The sequence below is a fragment of the Centruroides sculpturatus genome, unplaced genomic scaffold (assembly GCF_000671375.1).
Source record: "Centruroides sculpturatus isolate CEXI.00-Female unplaced genomic scaffold, Cexi_2.0 scaffold68, whole genome shotgun sequence".
In the NCBI taxonomy this organism is placed as follows: Eukaryota; Metazoa; Arthropoda; class Arachnida; order Scorpiones; family Buthidae; genus Centruroides; species Centruroides sculpturatus.
Window position 1 is genome coordinate 818,505 of NW_019384331.1, and position 13,862 is coordinate 832,366.

A 13,862-nucleotide genomic window follows, 5' to 3' on the forward strand; every position below is an offset into this window, starting at 1 on the left:
AATAGATAATAAACAAATAAAATCAAACAGAAAAGAATATAATAAAGTTTTTGATGTTATAATTTTGCCTGTTTGTATAAAATAAGACAAGCAAAATGGAAGAAGGAAAACAAATAACTGGCCAAGAAATGTATGAATATTGATGTTCAACTTACTATTTTATTTTGTTACACTGCATTTCTTTTTCTATTCACAATATTCAACAAATAAATTAAGTTCTTGTAAACACTTGCCATCTCAGAATTACAAAATAATTTATACATCTATAATATTGGTATTTTCTTCATTTATTTTTCAAATGATTAAAACTAAATGCATGTCACAGATGTATAAAACTAATGAACACACTGTCATATTATTTTGTTTGCAATTCATTTATTGGGAGATAAATGTTTTGTGAACTGAATAAAAAAACAACAACAAATTTAAAATTTTTTCCTGCTCTTTCTCATCTATTTATACAACTGGAGCTTCAAAATGACAACAAGCACAATTACTTAAAAATACATAAGTTTAGATTACTCAATCTTTCTCATAAATTATTTTTTGTATGAATAATAATTACTTATTAGACAAAACAATTGTTAATCCATAAAGATTAGATTTTTCAGTAACAGTTGATATTACTGCAATAAACAAAACATATATTCAACTGTCTTATATTGAAAAAAGTAGAGATGGACAAATCTATCCATGAATACTCTAATACTAGAAGATCTATGTACAGTAGAGCATCAATTATCCAACCCCCGATCAACTGTCACATCGGTTAACCGACCGCGTTCTAGTCGGCAAATTCAAATGTCCGCTGGTGATGAGGCACTATAATATTTGGCTATGTCTTGGCTACTTTAATATTATTTTCGTGAAATTTTTTGTGTTTTAGCTGGCAACACTGGTTCGACCATAAAAGGGATGCCAATATTTAAACGAGGCTTAATTTTCTAATTATGAGTGTTTGTTTTGTGAGCAATAAAATAATTTTAAAACGACACAATAGCAACGATTATTATTTTTAAAAAATTTTGTTAGGCTTAACATTGATGAAAATTCAACGCAAAGTAGGTTAATAGCAATATACTAATATATAATACTAATTACACAGGATATAATAATATACTATACTAATAATGTATTTTTTCATACTTTTCGGTTATCCATTTTTTCAGTTATCCGACCAACCCCAGTCCCCAATTGAGTCAGATAATCGATGCTCTACTGTATATCTGAGTTCTTTGAATATCCCACTGATAAATTGAATACTATGAATATTTCTAATATCATGCCATATCTAAAGTCAACATTTTTTCAGCTAGAGTTGCCAGATATACGGAGTGAATTATCCCAAAGTGTTTGCAAAATTTTTCCAAATTACAGAGTTTATTGAAAAATTTCCCACAATATCACCAATATTACAGATACAAATTTTTTAAAATTCATAAAAAATTAGCAAATTCAATTTTCAAAATTATGAACTGTACATTAATAGAAGAGTTAAACAAATTCTAATACAAAAAACTGTGATTTTATCTACTTTTGTTTTTGAGAATTTTTGAAGAAGGATTTTCCTACAGAAAAATCATTGAAAAATAATGACAATTGTTGGAGATCAAGTACATACATAACCAAAGAAGTTATAATCAGCTTTAAGAAATATGAGACATTTAAAGACAAAGTCAATTTGATCATACTTCTTACTTTTAGTTATATCAGGCTGATGTTATAAAAATCATATAACAACATCCTGATAGAACTCTAGATATTTTAACATGCTTAATTAGAATTTTCTCCACTTAGGCAAGCAATATTAGCCATTTTGGCAATATGTGGAATGCAACAAAAAGTTAGAAAAAAAAAAACAATTTTAATAATGAAGTTAAATTATCATTAAATAAAAAATTATATCTTCCCCAATTTTCCATTTGAAAATATAAAACTCCCCACAAAATTTCCTAATTAACACTTCATTTTTCCCAGTAATCTAGAAAAGTTCCCCATTTTAAATAAAAAACCTCCCAAACTGGCAACCCTATCTTCAGCTGATTTAATTTGCCACAAAAGCAGAAGCAGACTAGATCCTGAAAAGTTTCAAATTCTTATTTTCTTACTTAAAAATCTGCAGTTGGTGAAAATGAGAACAATTATTGATTAATCTATTGTAGTTAAGATAACAGTACTAAAAAGAAAGTACTGTAAAACTCAAAGTCAAATAAAAACTTTGAAATTTCATTTCTTAGAACTTACTAAATTGTTTTTTCTTTTTACTTTATCAATTTATTATATAGAAATAAATAAAAGTATTAACTAAATAAGTTACATAAGGTAATTAAGTTCACTAAGTATAGTCAAACTTTTAGGAATGAACTATGTGAGATCTGAATAGCCCTGGGTCTAACTAACAATTTAAAAATAAAATTAAATTTTTGTACAAAAATATTCTTTCAATTTGATGTGAAATAAACGGTTTTCTAATGTGGGAAAACTGATAAAACAGCTACTTCCTTTAACGGAAACTGAAGCATCCTTTGTTTTTCCCTTATCTATTAAAAATCTCACCACCCTGGAAATTGTCGACCCCTCAATAACTCCCCTTTTCATCCGTTCACGTGGATGAAGACAAATAAGCTGATTGGCCATAAATCATTGGATACAGGCAAAGATCTGCTTGATTCGAGGAGTACGTCGAAAGATCTCTTAGGGAAAGGAGGTATCCCATATTGTCTCCCTAAGGTCAACGCCCTTAGTTAGGAGTACACCAGAAGATCCCAAGAAGGGAAGACGTAGTCCATTCAAGCTCCTAAGGCCAACACTCTTAGTTATGAGTATCTTATCCAGAAGGCCAACGTCCCCAGACATAATTTTCCCATGTTAAATTAAGTTTAGTTAGACATACTGAAGATAAATCTTATTTTTGTGCTTATCAAGACCCCTCCATGAACAGAACTCAGAGAATTGGAGAATGAAGTAAAATCGACAAATCAAGAAAAAGATAAAGTCAACTAAGAGGTTCTATGTTTATCATGAATTTGTGAGCTCTCTCTCTCGGCACGTATATTTTGATTTACAGGTATACCTCGCCTTACGTCGGTAATTGGTTCCAGGAGAACGACGTAAGTCGAAAAACGACGTAAATCGAATTTACTTGTCTCCGAATCTAGTTGTCACTAGGCTAAACCGTAAATTACTATTCCCGGTTCTGTATTTTATTTATTAATGCATTTTTAATAATATATGGTTAATAAAAATCTATTTTAAGCTTACAAACAAATAAATTTTAGTTTTTAATATAGTACAGAAAAAAGTAATCTAAATTTACGAATGCATGTACTGTAAATANTTAGATTCACTGGTGTCGGGAATCCTGACGTAGGAACAAAGAATTGTGAAATTCTTTAGTTCCGCTTTAAATATTCAACTGTAAGTCCCTCCACACTCGAATTTCCTTAGATTGGGAAAAGCCACTCTCTTGGATAACTAGAGAACTAGTTTCACCAACTAGAAGCCGATTAAGTGATACAAGAGTAATAAACTACTCTGTACCCCCGGCTAGCTCTCACAACTATGTTGAAAACATAATTCATTCCTAAAAGTTGTTCAAAAACCAATATGTTCTAAAATCAAAATAAATTTTTCCATAAGAAATATAAAATGGATTAATCTGTTCCTGACCTAAAACAAAGCCTTTTTTTCCTAAATCTTTTTAGCTGTATTTCATGCATAAAAATGCCTATAAATGCAATATATTATATTAACAAATATTAATATTATAATATATAATATTATTAACTTTTTGTTATTTAATTTAACTTGAACATATTTTAACATGAATTCTTGGATGACATTTACATTACATGAATGTCAATTAATATGATTTTTATTAATTTCATTTAGATTCAACTATGGCATGTACCAAAAAAACAATAGTAGTATCTTTCCCACATGCATATTGAAATTTAATTTAAACAGTAACATCATTGATGGTCTGTGTTGTGATGTCTAATGACTAGGGCTGTGGAGTTGCGTAAAAATCTACCGACTCCAACTCCGACTCTGTTTCATATACATAACAAGTTGGTAAGTAAACGGGAGTCGGAGTTGGCAGATTTTTTGACGACTCCGACTCCGGCTAAAACACCAAAACTCCACGACGCCACAGCCCTGCTAATGACACAAGGCAATCTCAGTGCCACTAACTTCCGAATCAGTAGTCCTGTCATTGATTGGATGGCTGTTGCCTTTCCTTAACCTGTCCCGAGATGTTATTGTGATTATGTTATTCCCGAGATATCTCGGAGTCGTGACCTCTGACCTCAACCGGTTGACCCAAGATATCTCGTTTCAGCATTGGAACATTTTGAAACTAAATGTTATAATTATACTTAATTATAATTAACTATAATGCTAGTTGTTATAATTTTTATATTAAAACTAACTTTCAAAATATAAATTTTTTGGTTATTACATTTATTAATATATCTATTTTGTTTGTGCAAAATAAAAAAAATAATTTCAGACAATACAATAGCCACAATTATTTTCAAAAATGTGTAATTTTCATTAGGCTTAACATTGACGAAAATTCAACATGGCACCACACACAATGAAGAAAACATTGACCATCTGATAGGTTAAAATAGAAAGTACAGTAGAGTATCAATTATCCGAAAACTGATCAACCGAAACATCAGTTCACCAAAAATATTCCAGTCAGCAAATTCAAATTTCTGCTAGTGCTGTGGTACTGCAATATTTGGCTATGTCTTGTAAAGATTAATCAATTTGTTTTATTATTTTTGTTGGTGTGTGTGTTTTAGCTGGCAGCACTGGTGCGACCATGAGAAGGTACTTAAGAATGCACCAGTATTTGAACGAGGCTTTTTTCTCCATCGTGAGTGGTGAGTTTTGCTTGTTTTGTGTGATGTTTTTCTGAGGACTGTGTGGGAAGATGTGTCATGCTGATTCAGAACGTTTTTGATACTAGATTAACTTCTGAAATATAATTTTTTTGTTTTTATATTTTTCAATATATTTATTTTGTTTGTGCAAAATAAGGAAATAATTTTTAACGATACAATAGCCATGATTATTATTTAAAAAAATTTTTTGTTAGGCTTAACATCAACGAAAATTCAACGCAAAATGACACGCAATGGAAAAAAATTTCAACATGGTATAAGTTAATATAATTTTTCGTACATGATCAGTTATCTGAACAATCCCAGTCCCAATTGTTTCGGATAATCGATGACCTACTGTATAGGGAGTTGATCATCTGTGGACAGCGCTTGCCGAGTAGCTTGTTTGGCAGCTAAGTTATCATATAGCAAACCTGTGCAATTATGAGTTCAAAATTCTGTTCATAGACCAAATCATTTGAAAACCAAGGTTTGATTGTAGTTGAGATATTCAAGTATTTGAAACATTCAAGATCTGGTTTGAATTCAAAAAGTAATAGTTGCCCATCTTTAAAAATTTTAGAGATTATTTAAAAACCATAAAAATAACATCAACATCTATATTTTGAACTTTTATTAATCTGTACAACAGATTTATATATAGTTCTAAGAAAATATATTTAATTATTTTTAAAAACTCAGATTTTCTCAATTAAATATTACATTACCTTATAACGAAATTTTGATTTCATATTTAATCTAATTAAAATCACAAAATACATATGATAAAAGACTTAAAAATTAAAAGTAATTATCTTTATTTAGAAAACATAGTAATAATAATAATAATATCATCAGCATCTATTTTCTCTCTGAGATGGAGATAAAATACCATATTTTGACGAGTATGTCACACTTTTTTTACTACTTTTTGGGGCTCAAAATCATGATGCATCTTATACTCGACAGGTAACCATTTTTACAGTGAAATTACCTACAGTAGTGGTCCACTCTAGGGACCAACCTGTGCAGTAGTCCATTAAGCAGATGGGTCCTTCAACCGAATGGCTAGAGTATCTAGATTATCAGAGTAGCGACACACGAGTCATAACCGCCGTGTTCTGTCGACTGTCATCACATGACCTCTGAGTTTACATTAAGAAATGACAATTATTTCAGTTTAATAAAGGTATTGATTCATCCATTCGTCATATTCTTGAATAAAAAAAAACGAATAAAATGCATCTTTAGACAATCCTATTAAAACAGTTTTTTTCTAAATTTTTTGTCTCAAAATAGGGGTGCGTCTTATACTCGTCAAAATATGGTACTTTATGCAGTAATACATATTACTAAATTAAATAGCAGTAAAATTCCATTTTACAGATTTTTCTACAGACTATATGCATTGTTTTCTAAAAATGTATTAAAATAAAATCTTCCACTATTTAATGTAAATATTAATTTAAATACAAAATAAGTACTTTTATCCAGGAACCACCATGAGCAGGATCATTGAAGTGTCCAATATTAATTGCCCATACTGCAACACAAATAACAGATATCACTTTAGAAAGTTGTTCTCCAAATTCATCAAGTTTTTGTTGTAGAGGAGTTCTGACTTCTTCAGTTTCAGACATTTCTGTCCTAATTTTACCTACATAATTTTAAAATTTATAATTATCAAAATAAAATCTTTAACTATTTAAATAAATACTTTAAAAAATTAATTTATTACTACTATGCTGTAATTAATGGCTATTATTTTAATTATTCTTTTCTTTCTTACAATTTGTTTATTGTTGCTTAACTAATTTCATGTATTTGATTACATAGATATTTATGGATTACTGTTAATATAAAATCTGACACTTTCAAGTTGCAGCTGTAATTGGATGTGTCTTCTACAGCAAATTTAATTTGTAATCTCTTTCAATTTTCGCTTCTAATTTGATGAACAATAAACTTTAAGAACTTAAAATTATCAGTAATCATTTTTAAAGTCAGATCCATGTTGACTTTTTCCTTCATTTTTGATTCTCTCTACCCTACAGATACTAAAAGGGTCTTTATCCATACTCTCCACAGGTTTGATTAGACCCACAATGGGAGCAACCAGGTGGCAAGAAATGACAGCTTGACATGTCTAAGACTGACTGATCATGAAAAATTCTTGAGTTTGTTTGTCTGGATTTGTTTTCAGGTTTCCCAGAGAGATACACAGTTCAGTTATCTGGCTGTCTCCATGCTGAGATTAATCCAATGCAATTAAATATAAAATATTCCAAACACTAAATTTTTTCGTGTCAATTATAAACTTAAACTGCAACATTTGCTTACTTTGACAATAACCATTGCAATTTTAATTTAATATTGAAAAATACAAAAGCACAAGTATAAATATATACAATAACTAATTTCTAAATAACATAAAAAGCTGACATAATACTTTTCTTCATAGTACAATATTAATTATATGATAAATTTAATTATTAGGGAATTCTAACTGTCCTATTATCAATTTAAAAAAATCCAAAATAATCAAAAATAAAATGTAATTACCTATGGCTGTTTCTAATCCTGTTCCAATTACAATTCCTTTTGCTTTACCAGCAGCAATATTAGTCCCCTGGAAATTGAAAAATGGTTCACTTACTAATAAATATATAGTAAATAATGATATATGTTATATATAAATATATTAATATTTAGAAATATAAAATATTATATTATTCTTTTGCATAAAATGGAAAAGTAAATAAAAAAATCTATTAATAAACATCAAGAAATGTATTCTGATTTAGGCTAACAAACAAACAAAATAAAGAAATATATAAATAATGAATTTAATGTGTTTTATCACCTTTAATGTTTACTTGGTCTCAAAAATTGAGGTTTGTACTAGAATCAGGTATAAAGTCAACTTGATGTAGCTCTATTTGTATAGTTCTTCACACTACTTGGTAATTTGTATATATTCCATTGCTAGAGTAGAAATGATATGTTATTATGGTTCCAATTTTGATTTTGGAACAGCTTAGTGTTTTTCTTTAACTGAAGTCAAGTAAAAAGTGTCCAGTAGATAAATCTCCTATAAAGCTGTTTGAGCATTATCCACTATACTGAAGAACATGTTAATATAGATGTTACAGTGGGATACTATGTATCTGGTAAGTTTCATGCGTTACATACTGACAACATAAAAGCTTGCTGTTAAAATGTTGATTGTATAATAATTTTGATTATGATTTGCTATAACTGATTGCCTAAATGACATTTTCTATCAATGATGGGTTGTAGTGGTTATATAAAATGGCCTCCGAGATCTTCCAATGTAATGCCACTGAATTTCTGCTTCTGCATATCAGGGCTTCATCAAAGACAAGATATATGTACAGTATTACCCATACCAGAAATCTTGGATGATCTTAAACAGGGTTACAAATGAGCTGGGCATTAGTTAGAGTCAATGAGATAGAGTCAAGGTATGGCAGAAGTTGAATTTCATTGGAAGGTGTGTTGAAGTACTGGTGAAAACAATTACACTAAAAATTTATACTGACAATGCTTGAAGCATTATTGCTTAATTCACAACAAATGTCAAATCTACATTTTCAATAGTTTGATGACAATATTTTCAAAATTAATTATTATTTACTGCATTATGAAACCCCCTTTATATTAATATTCTAAAAATTGCATACAATATGTACCAGCCATAATGTGTTTTTACACTCTGCATTGAGTCTGTATGTGATCATTTTATAAATGTATAAAATGTTTGAAATTATTAATATGAATAAAATAAGAATTTACAACAAAACAGGAATACAAATATTTAAAATTATATACCAATAATCTAAAACTGATCAATATAACCATATGGCTAGATACTTACAGAAAACAATATATTCTTCTTATCCTGATTTACAGCTCTAGTATCTGGAATAGGATCTGTATGCTTAATAACGGATACAGATTCTCCTAAATAATAAAAAATTTAATTAGTGTAAGAAATTTTAAAGTGAAAATGAATCAATCTTTATTATTATTGATTTTTGTAATTAATATTTATAAAATTCAGATTTTACATTAAGTTTTAATGTATGCAAAACAGTTTAATATATAAATATTTAAGATTTAATGAAGGATCACAAATTTTCAAGTAACTTAAATAGTTAAAATATTTGGCACTTTATCAAAGAATGTAGTTCATATCCTAAGACCAAAAATTTTTTCTTCTACACAGATCAATTTCTTTTTAAAAAACATAATTTATATACTGTAATAAACAGGTTGAGTTTGTTTATTAACTCTAATTGTTAATAAATGAACTTAGCCAGATAACCAAGGCAGTTAAGGCATCAGTCTGTTACTGAAGGATATGGGATCAATCCAGGAGGTTAAAAAATCCAACAATTTTATAGGAGTGATCTGTCCCAGATATGTTACATCTTGTCCCTCACCAGCCAACTGTCCCATTGCAAGCTTGGCCTAACCCACAATGGGCCTGAGAAAAAAAAAGATCTCCTACAGGCCTGTAGGAGAGCTTAAGATTTCATATGACAATTAGTTTTTTCCAGGAAAAAAAACAAAACAGTATGAAATCTTTTTAAATTTCCACAGCCTTCATTAATTAATATAAACATTACTTTTGAACTAGTTTAGTTTCTTTGACTACTAATCATATGAAAATAATTTTTATATCATTTTAATTTGAATATTTTTTGATGCAAGTTTTATATAAACTGTGTTTATCAGCATTTCATATATATATTGTTAATGATATATATATATATATATATTGTTAATGAAAACAAGTACTGTAATGTAACAAGTAATGCAAGTCTTTTGTAAAGTACAAAATGCTAATAAACACAGTTTATATAAGACTTGAATCAAAAAATATTCAAATTAAAATTAAATATATAAATATATAACTAATTAATTTTTAGAAAGTTTATTGCAGCAGGATGACAGTCTTCACTTTTTATTTTAAATATTCTCATATGGTTATGCATCTATCTACTATATAGATATCTATGCCAAGAAAAACAAATTACGATATTTTAATAACAACTTGTAAACACCATATTTATTATATTTATAAATTCTTCCAACAATTTATATTAGTTAAAGTTTTCAATTTTGACTTTAAATAATCTGTGTGGAAGATCAAGATATTAGCATACCAAAAAGATGAAGTTATAATGAAAGTACTGAAATAGTTAATTATAAACATATGTACACATATCTTATTGAAGTATTTCAATATTACATCTCAATAATATTTTGCAAAATGAATTAACCAGAAAAGTAAGTTTGGAAAAAGTTAATTAAATTAGTTTTCAAGTTGTATTTATTATTGTTGGTCTTTTTCCAATTGCATAATTTGGCTGGTTATAATATTAAAAAGGTAGTGATATTTATAAATGGATGCTTTTTATAGATAACATTCTTCATCATTTTTAAAATATAAAAATATGATCATTTTTAATTTTATTCATAAAAAAAATACAACTAAAATAGGATTTATATAAATATATAAAGCCTATAAAATATGTAAATACTTTCTAATCATATTGTAATAAACTGATAAATTAAATAAATCATCATTTAATGTTAAATCATATTAAAAAAACTTAAATATATTAGAACTAATATATTTAAAATTTTTTTGTATTTAAAGATGTTTGTATTTGTACAAGCACTATAAGCAGTTCTAATGCTTATAGTGTTGTACATAAACATCATCTTTAAAATCAATTTATAGAACTAATTATTATAGAACAATCTTTTGTAAACTACTCATTTATAGTATAATGGAAGGTTGAAGTCCCAATCAGAAATTTGTGAATCACTGTAAATATTTTAGAAATTAAGTAATCACACAGTTTGTAAGGAACCAAGTCTGAGCTTTATTTTTATTTTTATTTTATTTTGCTTTCATTATATTTTGTTTGGGGCTTATGTTTAGTTAAGACGAAGGTTTCCTCACCATTCACCTTAGTAACTTAAAAATAGAAGAAAAACCAACTCACCGACGAAAGAAAAGCGCCGTAGAAAAACTCGCGCACACTTGCGCTTCCCAAGCGGAAAAAAGTAAGTCCGCACCGAGAAAAAGGGGGGGAAGACCCCACAACCCAGTTAGGAATCGCTAAACCTTAAAAGAATAAAGCATCCCGATAATTGTTAAAAAGAATAATGTAAAAGGTTAGCGAAGTATTGTCGGAAAATAATCTGCCAGATAAACAAGAAAAATTTAATGTTACAGATAAGTATGTAAATGAGGAGAGTGAGCTCATTCAGAATTGTGACGTCACCTCACACTATAAAGCCTCTAACTCAAGTGAAAACGAACGAGGTGAATTCCTGATAGCAACGAGCTTTGGTGAGCTTCGTAGCAGTGAACGAGAGAGGTGTCCGATAGGATTTTGAAGTTATTCGATTTGTGGATCGACGATTATAGAAAGTCTTGAGAGTTTGAGGAAATAGGTTCCTAGTATATTGAGGTGACGATTAGGATCTTTAATTTATAAGAATTATTGTTTATAAGTTAATTCTTTGATTTTGTCGAATTCCAAAGGGGAATAGAATTAAGTTAGAAATAGATTGATTTGAGTTTGTCGGATTGATTCTTGTTGAATTTCATTGAATAAATTATTGTTTGATTTTTACTAAATACTGTATAGAGTTTATTAATAGAAGTTTAATTAAATATTTGATTTTGTTATTGACAAACTTTGTCATTATTTAATTCGGTGCACGCTTAAAGTCCAGGCCTGGCACACTAACGCGAATCCGCGTAAAGTACCCGTTAGGGAACGGCTATTTCCGGCACACAGTAGTGTCGATAATCGTTGGAAAGTCGGAAAAATAATATAGTACTTTACAAGTTTATACCTGTTAATATAGACTGATCAACCCTAATTGTAGTTGAATAAATTTTGATCAATCTGATATCTGCTGGTACTTTATCTCCAACTGAAACTTCTACCAAATCTCCAGGAACTATATCTTTCGCCCTAATCCTTTGGACCCCCTGTTTATCTTGACGAATTACTTTTCCCATTTCTGGTTCATATTCTTTAAGAGCTTCTATAGCACTTTCTGCATTTCTTTCCTAATAAAGAAAACAAATGTAATTATTAAAATAATTTTACTTACAATTAACTAATCTTTTATTTTTTTAAATATTGTTAAAATTATTATGAAATAAAACATTTTTTACTTCAGGGGGCACAAAACTAATATTTATTTATTTTTTGATATTTTACACTAAAAGTTTTCTATACAAATCCAAATGTTGGAAGTTTTTCTCATTTATAAATACTATTGTAGTTACAGTAAAACCTGTAAAAACTAGAACTACACAGACAGCTTTATCAGGTTTTACTGTGGCAGGCAGGTTGGAACAAATGGTCACTGCCAGAGAATATATATATGAATGTATATTCATATTCTCTGGCAGTGACCATTTGTTGACTGCATTTACACTTGGTAAAACCAAGTTTAATGACCTCAAAATAGAAAGAAAATAGTACTGAAAATAAAATACACATTCATTTGTATTCTCAACCATGTATATTCTAAATTAAATTTTTTTATATTATCTCACTAACAACAGACTTTTTAGATGCTGTTTTAGGGTACTCAATACAAGTTGAATTCTATACTCTCAAGCTCTTTCTGTATCTTAATTATCCAGAAAATTCTTCCACTCTTAAAATCAAATGGACTTAAGCCAGAAAAAGAAATATGTAAAATACAGCATAAATGCGGACAGAAACAGAAATCATGAAAATATTTGCTGAAGTTTCTTCCATAATCAAACAAAATCTGGTAGAGTAAGTTTTTTTTTTGTTTTTTTACATATTGAAAAGACTTTCTACCAAAATGTAGCCAATAGGAAAAAAATCTCTCACAATGATTGTTAATCTAGTCACAAAGTTTTGTCTTAATTTCAGTAATGGCACAAACTCTTTGCTGATCAGTGTAGTAACCAAAAGATGTTTGGGCTGCAATTTGAAAAAACTGTAGACCTATAAATGTCCACTGTCATCAATCCACCCATCTTTCCTTAATCTTGAGAACAGAGTTAGACAGATGAAATCCATGACCAGATATAAAAAAATTAGGGGCAAGAGGCTTGATTAACTTTATAAGAACTTCCAATGCAAACCAGAAGTTGCATTATTTCAACTCAAAACTTTTCCCCTAAAAGCAGTTAATAGATGATTAGAACAACTCTATTGTTAAAAGAAATGTATGATATACTACTAATTTGAGGTGGAGAGCATATATTTTAACACCTTCACAGCGTTACAAGGCACATGTGACTCGTATAAACGTGTCTAGTTAGGGCTACAGATATAATTGCTTGTTTTTCTGTGGGGTAGCGCATATGTTTTGATAATATAATTCTACAAGCATCATACTTGATATATCAATATTATTTTATTAAGTGCAATAAAATATATTAATTTAATATATGAGGCACAGGTGACTCGTGCCACCCTGTATTAAAATAGACTACGAGTCAGTCATGGGTGACTCGTAATGCCCAGCAGCTGCATAAACATTTATCTACTGATGCCGTAAACGTGTTAAATTAAATAAATGAAAAATATGATTAAAAATTTCAGTCCATCATTGTGACGATATCAAAATAAATAATTGCTCGTTAAACCTAATTTTAAATTGGTATAAGATTTAATATACATATTTCAGATTACTTATTAAAGTTTACTAGTTTTTGATATACATATCACTTCACTGTTCAATCCTAAATGCTTGTTAAATCATAGTAAAAATCATACAAAAATTTTAAAAACTGGACAAACAAAGTTTTTAAAAACTCATAATTGAAAATGAAGGTTAAATTATTGATAGTATTTATTTAATAAAATTGTTTTGTGAATTATATTCAATTGTAATACTTTTTCTTTAAATAAGCTTTCTGGTAAA

At 28.7% G+C, this 13,862-nt stretch overlaps 1 protein-coding gene across 4 annotated transcripts in view; it reads right to left on the reverse strand.

Moving 5' to 3' along the window:
- LOC111630062 (calcium-transporting ATPase sarcoplasmic/endoplasmic reticulum type-like) overlaps nt 1-13,862 on the reverse strand; it is a 45,992-nt gene that overhangs the window by 20,419 nt on the left and 11,711 nt on the right. For all 4 annotated transcript variants that reach the window (XM_023374088.1, XM_023374104.1, XM_023374096.1 and 1 more), the window contains exons 6-9: nt 11,799-12,018; nt 8,794-8,879; nt 7,458-7,524; nt 6,380-6,552 (exon numbers count right to left, since the gene is read on the reverse strand). In XM_023374088.1, the coding sequence (XP_023229856.1) occupies nt 6,380-6,552; nt 7,458-7,524; nt 8,794-8,879; nt 11,799-12,018 (546 nt within the window). The remainder of the gene's footprint in view (nt 1-6,379; nt 6,553-7,457; nt 7,525-8,793; nt 8,880-11,798; nt 12,019-13,862) is intronic.